A 15,563-nucleotide genomic window follows, 5' to 3' on the forward strand; every position below is an offset into this window, starting at 1 on the left:
GAGTTCATGGTTCTGGGGAAGTTTTACATCTCTTCTAATGTAGTCTTATGATGGTTGCATTGAGATTTGGGGGTGATACAATTATTTATATCTTTATAGTTATTAATACTCTGATCTTTATGAGCAATAATCGTCATGACCTTAAAGTTGATTTGCTTAGATTAGGACTTCCTCCTAAAAAAAAGTATTCAAAAGTAAATATCAAGACTCTTTATAGATATTTTTCCATGGATTTAGGAAAGTTTTCATATTTAGTTTTATCATGACATAGATTCAAATCTCAGTCCCAATCAGTGGAGAATTGCAGCTTCCCTCCCTCTCTCCCTCCTTCCTTCTCACCCTTCCCTTCCTCACTCCTCTCTTGTTCCCTCCCTTCCTTCCTTTCTTTTTCTATAACTGAATTTAACTTCAATTTTGAGCTCCAGTAAATTAAGAGTATTAGGCCTGCCTGGCCGGTGTTGCTCAGTGGTTGAGCATCGACCTATGAACCTAGGAGGTCACGGTTCAATTCCCCGTTAGGGTGCATGCCCGGGTCACAGGCTTGATCCTTAGTAAGGCATGTCAGGAGGCAGCCAATCAATGATTCTATCTCATCATTGATGTTTCTATCTCTCCCTCACCCTGCCTCTCTGAAATCATTAAAAAAATATATTAAAAAAAAAAAAAAGAATACTAGGGCTGGTCCAAGTACCTCTGAGAGTCCAAGTATCCTCAGGCACCGGGCAGAGTTAAGTGTGAGGCAGAGGATGGTGATTCTCAGCGAGCACCCACCCACGCTGGCATCATCTGGGACAGGGGTCCTCAAACTACGGCCCGCGGGCCACATGCAAATACAAATACTGTATTTGTTCCTGTTTTGTTTTTTTACTTCAAAATAAGATATGTGCAGTGTGCATAGGAATTTGTTCATAGTTTTTTTTTAAACTATAGTTCGGCCCTCCAATGGTCTGAGGGACAGTGAACTGGCCCCCTGTTTAAAAAGTTTGAGGAGCCCTGATCTGGGGTGTTGTTATTATTGTGTGGGCTCAGCTGTTGACCATGCTTTGTCCCACCTTAACCTTAAGCTCTTATCTGTAACCTGGTGGAACCCTGGCCGTGTCCCCTGGTAGGAAGCTTTCTCCCTCCCACCCTGGGATCTCCGCTTCAGCAGAGCACAGAATTGCAGGTACAGGGAGCACAACTTCAGGGGGCGGGTCACCAGGAGTGAGAGTGAGAGGACCACTCCTACTTCTGTCTCTTGGTTCCAGATCCATTTACTTGAGCAGTTGGGGACACAGCATATATGCGGGTACTTGATTCAGTGCACACCGGCATCCTGGAAGACGGGGCCCCAACCCCGCAGGGTGTCTTCCCTAACTGGCACCTTAACCAAACCTTTAATAGGCCTTCTGTCAGGCCATATGCGAATGGCGGGCGAATGGATCCCAATGAAAGCCTGCTAATGGACCAACACGAAAGCTTACACTTCACACTATGGAAAAGGGCAAAAGAGAATTTTTAACAACTGAAACACGGAGCATGTACTAGTTAGCTTCTGCAATACGATGCACTTCCCTACTTTTTGTTTTGTCCTGCTGGTCTTTCCTCTCATCTGCACATGTTCTAAATCAAGTTCAATAGTCACCTGTTCCATCCAGCCCTTCCTCATTCTTCCCAGCGGAAAGTAATGTCCTCCTCTCGAGCCCTCCATGCACTGTCTGCAATTCTTTCCCAGAACACTTACTGCTTTACAGACCTATCTTATCTCCCCTACACATTCCAAGGAAACTCTATCTGTTTCATCTTTGTCTCCTTTAAATAACAGTCATAGCTAACATCTATACAGTGCTGACCATGTGCCAGGCTTTGTCTAAGTACTTTACATATACAGCTAACTGCCTTTAATCCTCATGGCAACCCTTTGAGGAACTATTATTGCCCTCATCTGACAGACGAGGAAACCCGGGCACTGAGAAACCGTTAACTGACTTCCCCAAGATCACACAGCTGGGAAGTGGCAGGGCCAGGATTCAAATCTGCCTTTCATGTGCACACAGGCTACTGGGCAGGAATCGCTCTGAAAGGCTTCTTGTTGATACAGCGGTGTGACGATATTTAACTGTACAGGCACTTGGGGTAATAATTGGAGACCTAGTATCAACCCCGGTAATGTTTCTCTACTGATGACCCACCTGGAAGGAATGTTCACTCAGCCCTGGGGAGGGCTTCCAGGCTGTCATTGTTAGTGGTCTTGCTGCCCATTCTGTCCTGTCACAGAAACTCAGTACAGCCCTAAGGAAGACAGATTTTATCAAATGAATGTCCAAGGGTTAATTTAGACTTTAACTTGGGAAGATAAATGATTTCTAGTTCAATTTTTAAAAGATTTCAAATAAATTGGGTAAAATTTTTAGTTGAAATCTCCATGAAACTAGGATCATTAAAACTAATTTTATAGGATGAGTAAAACTCCAGTAACTTCAAAGAGATATAAAGACCCTTCTATTTAAGTAGATATTTGATGCAGCCACATATGGTACAGTAATATGAAGCTTGGAAGATACAGTGGGCATCCTCAAGTTAGTAGTGTTTGTTAATATAAGATATATTCAAGCTCATACATACTTATCTACAGGTGTGTGATTATTTTTTATCATCCTATATAATAAAAGCCTGTTGTGCTAAGTGTCTGGTTATCCGGTCGTCTGTTCAGTCAAAGCGTAATATGCTAATGATATACTAAGGCCGCTCAACTGCTTACTATGACGTCCACTGACCACCAGGGGACAGTCAACCAGTTGACCAGTTGCTATGATGTGCACTGACCACCAGGGGCAGATGCTTCAACCAGTAATTTATTTTGCTGCTGGGGTCTGGCTGATTGGGACTGAGCGAGATGGGCCGGACATGCCCTAGAGCCAGGGGTGGGCAAACTTTTTGACTCGAGGGTCACAATGGGTTCTTAAACTGGACTCAGAAGAAAGAGCAGTGGCCGTGTTTCCCGATGTTGCCATGTTAACACTGCTGCTAGTGAAGGAACAGAGGGGAGAGCAAGAGAACCCTCCGCTCTTTCGGCTCCGCAGGCCGGATAGAACAGCTGAATGGGCCGATCTGGCCCGCGGGCCGTAGTTTGCCCACGGCTGCCTAGAGCCCTCCCACAGTTCCTCCCTGGCTGGCCAACCTCCCATGTTCCTCCCCGGCCCTGATAGTGCACCGGTGGGGTCCCTCGGCCTGGTCTGTGCCCTCTTGCAATCCAGGAACCCTCAGGGGATGCCAGTTTCGGCCTGATCCCGCAGGCCAGGCCAAGGGACCCCCCTGGTGCACGAATTCATGCACTGGGCCTCTAATGCTATAATAACAAATAATCTAAAGCTCCTCAGCATGAACCTAGGGATTCATAATTAAAAGCATATCAGAAAATGCCTATTTATATTAATAATGTTCAATAGTAGTTCAGATGTAGTGTAAGAAAATCTCCCTCTGTATTTATTCTAGGAGTTCACAGTGCAATGGTGTTTAATAAATATTTCTTACTGATATTGATCCTAGTTGTCAGAAATTCAGGATGGAGATTTCATGCAGATAAACCTCCTTAAAGAAGCCAGTTTGGGGTTAGGCATGGAAAAAGGTTTGGGAAATCTGTGAGGCGTGTCATATTTTCATAGTTGTGCACATCTTCCAGTTCTCTCCTAGGGGTTCAATCACCATCTGTGAAAATAATCTAACATGGTATTATAGCTTTCTTAGGCCCACCCTGAAAAGTTTTGCAGCTCATAGTACAAGGGCTAGCCATTCTTGGCCCAGTTTCCTCTCTTGATCTGATTTTATGGCCTTATAGACACTCTGCACTTATTTATCTATGTCTTGAGCACCTACTGTGTGTCAGAAACTGGGATATTCAATGCTATTGTTCTGTCCTTAAGAAGTCAGCAGTCCAGTCTGGCCCCCATGGCTCAGTGGTTGAGTGTCATCCTATGAACCAGGAGGTCAGGGTTTGATTCCCGGTCAGGGCACATGCCCGGGTTGTGGGCTCGATCCCCAGTGGAGGGCCTGCAGGAAGCAGTTGATCAATGATTCTCTCTCATCACTGATGTTTCTCTCTCTCTCTCCCTTCCTCTTTGAAATCAATAATTATATATATTTATGTATATATACACACACATACACACACACACACACACATACATACACACACTAGAGGCCCGGTGCATGGATTTGTGCACTGGTGGGGTCCCTCAGCTTGGCTTGTGGGGATTGGGCCAAAACCAGATCTCTGACATCCCCCAAGGGGTCCCAGATTGTGAGAGGGTGCAGGCCAGGCCAAGGGACCCCACCAGTGCACGACTGGGGCCAGGGAGGGACCTCAGGAGGGCTTGGGGCATGTCTAGCCCATCTCACCCAGTCCCGATTGGCCGGACCCCAGCAGCAAGCTAACCTACTGGTCTGAGCATCTGCCCACTGGTGGTCAGTGTGTGTCATAGCGACTGGTCAAATGGTCGAACAAACGGTTGGACACTTAGGATATTAGGCTTTTATTATATGGGATTTTTTTAAAAAAAGTCAATAGTCCAGTGGGGAAGATAGGCATGTGACATAGGGCTGGAAGAAGAAGTAAATCCAAAATATCTAAAGTAAAAAAATCGTTTATTTGTAGCTTTACAAGCCACACTTTTTGTGCGACATCCAGAATCAGGGAAGTTGATGGTTAATTTTGATCCCAAAATTCTGGAAGTTGTTCGGGAAACTAAATGCATGATAAAAATGAAGCTGGAGGTACCAGATCAGGCAAAGAGAATGCTAAAACTGGAGAGTAAGTTGAAAGGAGATAAATTGCATTTGCAGGTAAGATAAATTATATTTTCTAATTAGTTTTGAAGTGTTTTTTGGCGGGGGAGGAATATAGTATTGCAGTACTATATAGTACTGATATGGCTTTGAGGGGGAAATCTGTTACTATGTTGATTCTTTTTATTTTTCAGCTTTACTGAGGTGTAATTGACAAAAATTGTAAGATATTTAGTGTACAATGTGATGGTTTGATATACATATGCATTGTGAAAAGATCCCTCCCATTTAGTTAATTAACACATTCAGCACCTTACATATATACATATGTATATGGGTTTGGTTTTTTTATGTGAGAACATTTAAGTTCTACTCTCTAAGCAGATTTCAGTTATACAACACAGAGTTATCAACTATAGTTGCAGTGTTAGATAGTCGCTCCCCAGACCTTATTTATCTTATAACTGAAACTTTGTACCCTTTCAACCAACCTTTCTCCACTTCCCCCTCCCCCCAGGCCCTGGCAACGACTTTTCTACTCTCCATTTTTGTGAGTTTTTTTTTTTTTTAATTCCACATATAAGTGATACCATACCGAATTTGTCTTTCTGTGTCTGACTTATTTCACTCAGCATCAGGCCTCAAGGTCCATCCATATTGTCGCCAGCGGCAGGGTATCCTCCTTATTTCCATACCTTAGCTACTGTGACTAATGCTGCAGTTAACATTTCATTTCCACAGAAGTGGATTGCTGGATCATATGGCATTTTTAATTTTTCAGCAACTTCCACACTGTTTTCCATAGTGACTACACTAATTTACATTCCCAGCAACAATGCATGAGGGTTCCCTTTTCTCCACATTCACCCCAACACTCGTTCTTTCTTTATTTTTTCTTTCTTAAATTTAAATTCTTTATTGTTGAAAGTATTACATATGTCTCCTTTTTCCCCCATTGACCTCTCCCCGGCTGTCCCCCCCCCCCCCCAGCACATGCCCTCACCCCACAACTGTCTGTGTCCATGGGCCATGCCCATATGCATGCATACAAGTCCTTTGGTTGTTCTTAACCCCCCTCCTCCTCTGCCTTCCCTCTGAGGTTGGATGGTCTGTTTGATGCTTCTCTGTCTCTGGATCTATTTTTGTTCATCAGTTTCTATTGTTCATTATATTCGACAAGTGAGTGAGATCATGTGATATTTATCTTTCTTCGACTGGCTTATTTCACTTAGCATAATGCTCTCCAGGTCCATCCATGCTGTTGCAAATGGTAAGAGTTCCTTCTTTTCTACAGCAGCGTAGTATTCCATTGTGTAGATGTTCCACTGTTTTTTCATCTACTCATCTGCTGATGGGCACTTAGGCTGTTTCCAAATCTTATCTATTATAAATTGTGCTGCTATGAACATAGGGGTGCATATATCCTTTCTGATTGGTGTTTCTGATTTCTTGGGAAATATTCCAGGAAGTGGGTTTACTGGGTCAAATGGGAGTTCCATTTTTAATTTTTTGAGGAAACTCCATACTGTTCTCCACAGTGGCTGTACCAGTCTGCATTCCTACCAGCAGTGCACGAGGGTTCCTTTTTCTCCACATCTTCACCAGCACTTGATTTCAGAAAGGAAGGGAGAGGGGAGAGAGAGAGAGAAACATCAATGATGAGAGAGAATCATGGATTGGTTGCCCACTGCCTCCTGTGAGCCCCCTACTGAGGATGGAGCCCACAGCCTGGGCATGTGCCCTTGACCAGAATTGAACCAGGACCCTTCAGTCCACAGACGGATGCTCTAGCTACTGAGCAAAACCTGCCAGGGCAGTATTTCATCTTTTAAAAATTCTTGAGGCACATCCGTTGAAAGTTGCTGCTCCAGGGGGGATACCTAGGAGTGAAATTGCTGGGTTTCAGTAACTTGGTAACTCATGTTTAATCTTTTGAATAACTGACACACTTTTTCAAAGAGGCTGCATTATTGTATTTCCACAAGTACTGTGAGAGGGTTTCAATTTCTCCATGTCTTTGCCAACAACTGTTACTATCTGTCCTTTTCATTTGAACATCATTTGGATGTAAAGCAGTGTGTTAGTGTGGTTTTGATTTGCATTTCTCTCATAACTAGTGATGAGCATCTTTTTGTGTGCACATTGTCCATTTCTAGATCTTTGAAGGAATATCTATTCAAATCCTTTGCTCATATTTTAATTGAGTTATCTACCTTTCTGTTACTGAGATGTAAGTATCCTTCACATAGCCTAGGTACAAATAGCTTATCAGATACAGGATTTGAAAATATTTTATCCTATCCTGAGGGTTGTCCTTTCATTTTCTTGATAGTCCCTTTGAAACACATTTTTAATTTTGGTGAAGATCAGGTCATTACTTTTTCTATTGTCTCTTGTGATTTTAGTGTTATAGCTAAGAAATCTTTGCCTAATCCAAGGTCATGAAGATTTATAACTATGCTTTCTTTTAAGAGTTTAATAATTTTAGCTTTTGCCAAAATAGTATTTAATTGCTATATATCTTTTTTAAAAAAAGCCCTCAAAGGAGCATTGGCATTATGTAAACTTTAGCTTCAGCATCAGAAGCCCTAGGCTTTTGTATCGGCTAGTTGTGCCTTTGGAGAATTGAGTGTCAAAGTGCTGTTCTAAATTGAGGTTCATATCACTCGCATTGCATCTTTTAGGTTTCAGTTAGTATTGAATGATACTTCGAAAGTCAAAGTCCTTTGCCAAGTGTCAAGTATACATAAAAGTTCAACTGCAAGTAAAAAAAAAAAAATAAAGCAGGAAAGAAATGAATAACTTTGAAACTATCAAGTACACATTGAAACAATTTAATATTATTACTTTGGGGGAGGATTAACTTAAATCCACGTCTCCCATCACACAGTGCAGTAAATTACAAAACAGTCAAAAATCGATTGTTGTGATGGCTCATCTCTGAAAAGATATATAAAAGAAAATAAAAAGCTTATTAATTCTGATTGTAGGACATTGATTTTGATTCAAGAAAACAAGTGTGGCATCAGTGATCTCTATGCTTTAATATGTCAGAGGACAAGGAAAAAAAGGGGGGAAATGTGTAACGGCAGACATCATGAGAAGATAATTATCCAAGCTTTTTAAAATAGCATAAATCTAGAAAGACAATTAAATCCTAAACATGAAAAATGCAAACCCATTGACTCACTGTTTACAGGGGATGCTCGGGTAATTTACAGGTGGGGGGAAAGCACATTAGCTAGTATAACTTTAAATGAGCACCCTCCATCTTGGCAGGGTTCGAGGACACAGGTATCATGAAACCTTCTTGGTCTGAATCAAAATATGACTATTGTTGTAAAATCAGTTAAAGTAAGACGTGCATTTGGACTTTTAACAGGATCTCCTGCAGTATTACGACGAGTTGTGCCAGGAAGTGCCCTCCGTGTTTGTCAATCTGATGGCCCCCAAAATGAAGAAGGTTGGTAATACTGAAGGTTTATGTTGATTTTCTTGTTTAAGATTACAGTTCTATAGATAATGGGTTTTAGAACATCAGTTCTTCCCTAGACCCTCTGTCTTTCTAGTTCAACTTTATAGCTCTATTATTCCTACACAATGGTTTCTTGTCTACGTTTTGTTGCCTTTGCAAAGCAACTAAATCTACATAATTAGCACTTTCTAAAAATCCATGATTGCTTCCTGGATAGCTAAAGATGATCAATAAAAACCAAAAAGTCACTTTTGTCAGGTATAATGGAGGAGAAATATAATTAAGGAAATATTTCTAAGTAATAAAAGAAAGCCTTTTAAATAAATGCAGATGCTTCTGTTAATGATGGAAACATCTCCCCCCCCCCCCCTTTTTTTTTCTAGGTGGAATCCGTGTTGAGACAAGGGCTCACAATATTAACATGGTCATCTCTAACACTAGAAAGCTTCTTTCAAGAAGTTGACTCAGTTTTGAATATGTTCAATCAACTTTTAAAGAAGGTAAAATAGATAAATATGGAAAAACTACTACGTGAATACTCTGACTGTGAGCAATGGTTTGATTACCTGTGAAACCCCTTTAAAAGGTGTGACTTTTAACTGAAAGGATATCCATTAAGCTAAAAACAATTAATGCGTTATGTTTCTTTAACTGCTTTTGGCCCTTTTCATTTAGGATTGCCTGTTCTTGTCTCTGAATGACCTTGCCTTTAATATGTTAAAATGATGGCTCACTTCCACAGCTTAGTTTTAAAAAACTGTGGACTGTGGAAAATGGCAGAGGGGAGTTCTTAAATAACCATGCATCTGATATTAATTAAACGAGGGAGTCATCTAGTTGGCTATTGTCTGTTGATTCCTGCTGTGCTTGCTAGGTAGAAGCACACTTTTTTTTGGAGGGGGGGGGGGGCGGGGAAGGGTCATCATTAACTCTCAGGCGCTTTTATTTTTTTAAATTAGTTTTTAAATTTATCTTTATTGTTGAAAATTTAACAGATGACCTCTTTTTCCTCGTCATTGACCACCTCCTCCCCACTCCTGCCCCCTCCCCTGGCCTTCAGCTCACATATTATCTGTGTCCACGGGTTATGCAAGTATGCATCGGAGTTCTTTCTAGATACGCTCATCTGTTGGCGTGGCAGTGTGTGGTGTACCGTGAACACTCAAGAGGCTTGGGAGGCGGATACACCTGCGTGTGATCCTCTGCCCGTCACCAGCGGCGTGTTTCTCCCACCATCACTTTACAGCTCTGAGCATTGGTTTCTTTAGCTGTAAAACTGGAATAGCGATGGCTCACGGGCTGGAATGAGGCTTTAAAAGCGATCGTACATATGGTACACATTGCTGCTCAATAAAACTTTAGTTCCAGGTCAAGCTCTTTTTTGTGGATATACATCTAAAACTCCCACCAAATTATGCTTGGCTCTGGAGGCAGGATTCCAGATACAGCCCTCTCAATTAGATGATAACTCAGGTACATTTTGGATGAAAGAAGAGTTTTCTCCCACATTTTTTTCCTTCTTGTTGGTAGATCAATGACTTGTGTGAGATGCATATTGATACAGTTCTAAAGGAGATAGCCAAAACTGTGTTAATTTCCCTGCCCGAAGGTGGTGCTACCAAAGTGGAAGATATGCTGACGCTCAATGAGGTATGCATTTATGTGTTATATTTTAATCATGGAGACGCTCATAAACCTGAAATGTGAATTTACAATCCAAGAGTAGAAACCTGTGTCAGAAGTATTTAGATATCCTAGCTTTTTTGGGGGGACAACCTCAGCTCCAAAAGCTTACAAGGCTCCAACAGCTCAGACCAATGGCCATGCCCTAGACATTATTTTACTAATGTCCTCAGCCCTGTGAGGGGTTCTGTCAGGGGCTCACTGCTCTTGTCCCTCTGTCTGTTCTCACAGACTTCCCTTTTGGTCCACCCAGACACCCAGGAGCCAGCAGGCCTCTTTCCTCGCTCCCTTTCCTAAGTCCAGTCAGTCTTCAGACTTCGTCAGGTTTTGCTTCTTCCTCAGATTTTGCTTGAATTGCCTCCCCTTTTCCACGGTTGCTACCCCTGTCTTAGGGCAGATCTGTAAGGCTCCTTTGGAGTTTAGCAATCGATGTCATGGTCTAACTCATGGGTCCTCAAACTACGGCCCGCGGGCCACATGCAAATACAAATACTGTATTTGCTCCCGTTTTGTTTTTTTACTTCAAAATAAGGTATGTGCAGTGTGCATAGGAATTTGTTCATAGTTTTTTTTTTTTAAACTATAGTCCGGCCCTCCAACGGTCTGAGGGACAGTGAACTGGCCCCCTGTTTAAAAAGTTTGAGGACCCCTGCTCTAACTAGTCTCTCTGCCTCCATACGTGGCCCCATCCTATCCAGTCTCCACATTTCCACCAAATTCAACTGCAGAACTCCCTTGGGGAAACCTGTCCAGTTCCCACAGGATAAAGCCTAACCCTTCTCCACATACACTGGCTGCAAAGGACAGGCCAGGAGCCCTGTCTAATCATGGTCGAGGCTTGGCACACTAACAGTCTCTCTCAAAAGCACCCACTTTGTCTTTAACGAACTCCTTTTTCTTTCTTGCCTGCCTTGTGCTTCCGCTACACCCACCCTGCTGGCTTGGGTCACCTTGCCAGTGTCCTTTTCAAGACAGCCAAGGGTGGCTTCATCTCAAGGGGTCCGATTAGCCTGTGGAAAACAGGTGCCTTTGCCCCTCTTTCTCTAAAAATGCAATTTCTTCCCTAAACATCTATTCTTGCCTTTAGGGGCTGGGGCTCCCAGCCAGCTTCTTCCCTCAGGACTACTTAAGCATCGGTTTGCACCTCTATCCCCGATTCAAGAGGACTTGGGTCAGAGTCTCTGAGTAGTTCTTTTAAAGTTCCTATACTTACTTCTACCACATCTCTACCAATGATCAAGCTTCCCATCTATAACCTCAAGGTGGGCAGTGGGCCGAGGGTTGCCTTCCCTGCTACCTTTTAAGAACTGTCTTTTTCATAATGTGTGGGGTATTAAAATTATTTGTTCTCAGCATTGGGGCCTTGGCTGTAATGGCCCATTTTAACATCTTGTTCTCAGAGCATGCAAGTTTGAAATGATTATATCTTTTCACCTTGGGCCATTACAAATAATGCTCCTGTGAACATAAATGTACTTTATTTTCATTTATAAACAAATTAGAGGCCCGGTGTATGAAATTTGTGCACGGAGGCGGGGCGTCCCTCAGCCCAGCCTGCACCCTTTCCAATCTGGGACCCCTTGGGGGATGTCCCTCTTGCAATCTGGGACTGCTGACTCCTAACCCTCACCTGCTTGCCTGTCTGATCACTCCTATCCCCTCTGCCTGCCTGCCTGATCACCCCTAACTGCCCTCCCCTGCCAGCCTGATTGCCCCTAACCGTCTCTGCCTCGGCCCCTGCCACCATGGCTTTGTCCAGAAGGAGGACCGGACAACCGTAAGATGTCTGGTCAACCAGGTCTAATTAGCTTATTACCCTTTTATTAGTATAGATAATGTTGCTGTGTACCTCTACCTACCCCTCAGTTCCCTTTCCCTCTGGCTACTTTTTAATTTTTTATGGATATATACCTAGGAGTGGAATTGCTAGGTCATATGTTAACTCCAAGTTTAACCTTTTGAAGAGCTGCTGGACTGTTTTCCAAAGCGGCTGCATAATTTTACATCCCCACTAGCTTTGTACAAGGGTTCCAATTTCTCTACATCCTTGCCAACACTTACTATTTGTCTTTTTTACTATAGCCGTCCTGGTGGATGCCAAGTGGTGTCTCATTGAGTATTTGATTTGTATTTCCCTACTGACTAGTGATGTGGAGCCTTTTTTTCATGTGCTTATTAACCTTTTGTGTATCTTCCTTCAGAAATGCCCATTGTTTTTAGTTGTAATTGTTTTTTATATGTTCTAGATACTAGTCCCTTATCAGATATATGATCTGCATTTTTTCTTCCATTCTGTGGGTTATCTTTTCATTTTCTTGATTTTGTCCTGTGAAGCCCCAAAATGTTTAAATTTGATGTTGTTCAATTTATCTTCTTTTTCATCTGTTGCTCTGTTTTTGGTGTCATAGCTAAGAAAATTTTGCCTAATCCAAAATTATGAAGATCTATGCCTGTTTTCTTTTTTAAAAAAAATATATTTTTATTGATTTCAGAGAGGAAGGCAGAGGGAGAGAGAGATAAAAACATCAGTGATAAGAGAGAATCATTGATTGGCTGCCTCTTGCACACACCCTTTACTGGGGACTCAGCCTGCAATCTGGGCACATGCTCTGATTAGCAGTCAAACTGTGAGCTCCTTGTTAATAGGTTGACGCTCAACCACTGAGCCACACCGGCGGGCTCTTTTTTTAAAAATTGAATCTATTGGGGTGAATTTATTGTGCACCCATTGCTCCAAGCAAAATCTCTTTCCATCCCGTCCCCTGCTGTGTACCTCCACCTACCCCTCAGTTCCCTTTCCCTCTGGCTACCACCACCCTGTTGCCTGTGTCTTTGTGTAATATATATGTGTGTGTTTTTCCTTAATCCCTTTATCTTCTTATATTCAGTCCACCAACCCCCCTCCTGTCTGACAGCTCTCAGTCTATATCCCTGCTTTTGTTTCCAGTTTGTTTGTCAGTTTATTTTGTTCTTTAGATTCCATGTATAAGTGAGATCATATGGTATTTGTCTTTCTCTGACTGGCTTATTTCACTTAGCATACTAAACTCCAGGTTCATTCATGCTGTCAAAAAAGGTAAGATATCATTTTTTTTTTTTAGCATATGCCTGCGTTTTCTTTTGATAGTTTTACAGTATTAGCTCTTATGTTTAGGTCTATGATTCATTGTGAGTTAATTTTTGTGTATGGTGTAATGAGAGGATTCAGTTTCAGTCTCTTGCAAATAGATAAGATATTCAGTTGTCCCAGCACCAGTTGTTGAATCTCATTAACTTTATTATTATATAGTATTGAAAACATATGAAGAATGAATGTGGCATCCTCTCATTTATTCATGTGGGCATATTCTTTTTAAAAGATTACTTTGTGTTACTTATTTGTTTATTTTTTTAGGTTTTTGGAAGTAACAGGGGATTGCCCAAGTAAACATGTATGTTCAACCTGTCAGGTTTAACTTGTAGTGTCTGGTTCTTTTCTCAGGGGATTTCAAAGCAAGCAGGGATGGGGATGGCTGATGGTGTAAACTTGTGTTTACATTTACACAGTTGAACACATATATTTACAGGTGGTCAATATGCCAAGATCAGCCAGAAGTGTCTACTGCTTAGCACTCGTTTTCCCTGCTAGAATGAAGTGGCTCTCAGCCACCATTGCCATTCCAGTGTTCAACATTATGTTGCATAATTAGAAAGGATGGAAGGAATGAATGATGGAGCAAAGTCAGAAGAGTTGGTGGGGGTGCAGAGGATCAGAGAATGTCTTCGGGAGACTGGGAAAAGATGGGGATGGGTTCAGATACAGAAGAGGTGGTGTAAATGGAAATGACAAACGCAGAAGTATCTCCCTCAATCCAGTAGCCAAGGAACACATGAGGGCAGCATATGGGGAGTATGGGCCTCACAAAGCTCGTCTGGGGAGAGGTTTGCATAGACAGGCGTGGGTTCCTTCGAGGAAGTCATTTGGAGGCCTAAGTCGGCTGGTCCCATTTACTTTTCCCTTTTCTAAAATGTCTGGATGTTGTCAAAAGACCTATTCATTTCTATAAACCTGCTTTTTTTTTTTGAATTTAACTAGTTTTCAACTTCTTCCTAAAGCCTTTTTTGACTATTAAAAAAGTGTAGAGCCCTAGCCAGTTTGGCTCAGTGGATAGAGTGTCGGCCTGCGGACTGAAGGGTCCCAGGTTCGATTCTGGCCAAGGGCACATGCCCAGGTTGCGGGCTCGATCCCCAGTCAGGGGCGTGCAGGAGGCAGCCGATCAATGATTCTCTCTCATCATTGATGTTTCTATCTCTCTCTCCCTCTTCCTTCCTCTCTGAAATCAATAAAGAAATATATGTTAAAAAAGAAGTGTAGAAAGGCAAAAGCACAGGCTTTTAGAATCAGTCAGAGCTGGCCTTCAAACCTCTATTTTCACCACCCACTGGGTGACCACGTGAGGACACGTTTCTTATTCTTTCTGAGCCTCCGATTTCTCATCTGTGAGATGGGGACGATAATAGTACCTGTCCCAAGAGGTTGTTCTTTAATTAAATGAGTAAATATACACAAAGCTCTGAAATTTTAATGCTGGCATACACCATGCTCACTTAAAAACCCAATTTCATTGGAATCGCAGCAACACTTTGGATTGTCCTTTTTCAAACTACTTCTCATTTCAACATTTTAAAAAAATATGTTTTTAAAAAATTGATTTCAGAGAGAGTAAAGGAAAGGGATAGAAACATCAATAATGAGAGAGAATCATTGATTGGCTGCCTCCTGCATGCCCCCTACTGGGGATCAAGCCCAAAACCCATACATGTGCCCTGACGGGGAATTGAACTATGACCTCCTGGTTCATGGGTGGATGCTCAACCCTGAGCCACACGGGCCGGACTCATTTTGAACTTTTGACAATATTATGTCTCTGCTTTTTCAGCCTTCTTTTTTTTTCATCATATAAATGTGAATGTAGATGTCTGTGTGTGATTGAGTCAGGTAAAGGTCAAAGACTGAATTTTCCTTCTTTCTCCTCCTTCTCGTGACCTGGGCCTGAGCAGCTGTGCCTTTAGCCATTGGCAGTTTTGGATGTGAAATATTATGCTATTGGCAACTATCTCTAGCTATTTTTAAGTGGCGGTTAATTATAGGTTTTTAAATAATTTTCACAGTGTTTTAAAAGTATCTGGAAATTAATAATCATTTTTTCATTTAATAGACATACACAAGAGAATGGGCTGATATTCTAAACCACAAGAGTAAGCATGTGGAAGAAGCTGTCAGAGAACTTATATCAATATTTGAGGCTATTTATGAAGTTAAGTACAGTGTGAAAACAGGAAAGAAGGTATCAGGTAATTTTACTAGCTATAATGTTTGAATCACAAGAATTAAAGGTATGTTCGCAAGTAGACTCCTTCTGCTTAGCAGCAACCAAAATTCCAGACTCCCAGAAGGAAAGCAAAGCAGGTGTTCAGCATAAACCACATTGTTTGCATTATTTGCATTGTTTAGGCACAGTGAACCCTTTTAAAAAAGTATATTTTTATTGATTTCAGAGAGGGAGGGAGAAGGGGAGAGACATAGAAATATCAGTGATGAAAGAAAACCATTGATCGGCTGCCTCATGCATGCCCCCTACTGGGGACAGCCTGCAATCTG

At 41.9% G+C, this 15,563-nt stretch overlaps 1 protein-coding gene across 1 annotated transcript in view; it reads left to right on the top strand.

The window, feature by feature from the left end:
• Positions 1 to 15,563, top strand: part of DNAH8 (dynein axonemal heavy chain 8) — a 273,951-nt gene that overhangs the window by 56,183 nt on the left and 202,205 nt on the right. Inside the window, exons 17-21 of the mRNA XM_081093926.1 lie at positions 4,634 to 4,821; positions 8,147 to 8,227; positions 8,623 to 8,739; positions 9,770 to 9,889; positions 15,121 to 15,256. Of these exons, the coding sequence (XP_080950052.1) occupies positions 4,634 to 4,821; positions 8,147 to 8,227; positions 8,623 to 8,739; positions 9,770 to 9,889; positions 15,121 to 15,256 (642 nt within the window). The remainder of the gene's footprint in view (positions 1 to 4,633; positions 4,822 to 8,146; positions 8,228 to 8,622; positions 8,740 to 9,769; positions 9,890 to 15,120; positions 15,257 to 15,563) is intronic.

The sequence above is a fragment of the Myotis nattereri genome (assembly GCF_964212035.1).
Source record: "Myotis nattereri genome assembly, chromosome: 6".
Lineage (NCBI taxonomy): Eukaryota > Metazoa > Chordata > Mammalia > Chiroptera > Vespertilionidae > Myotis > Myotis nattereri.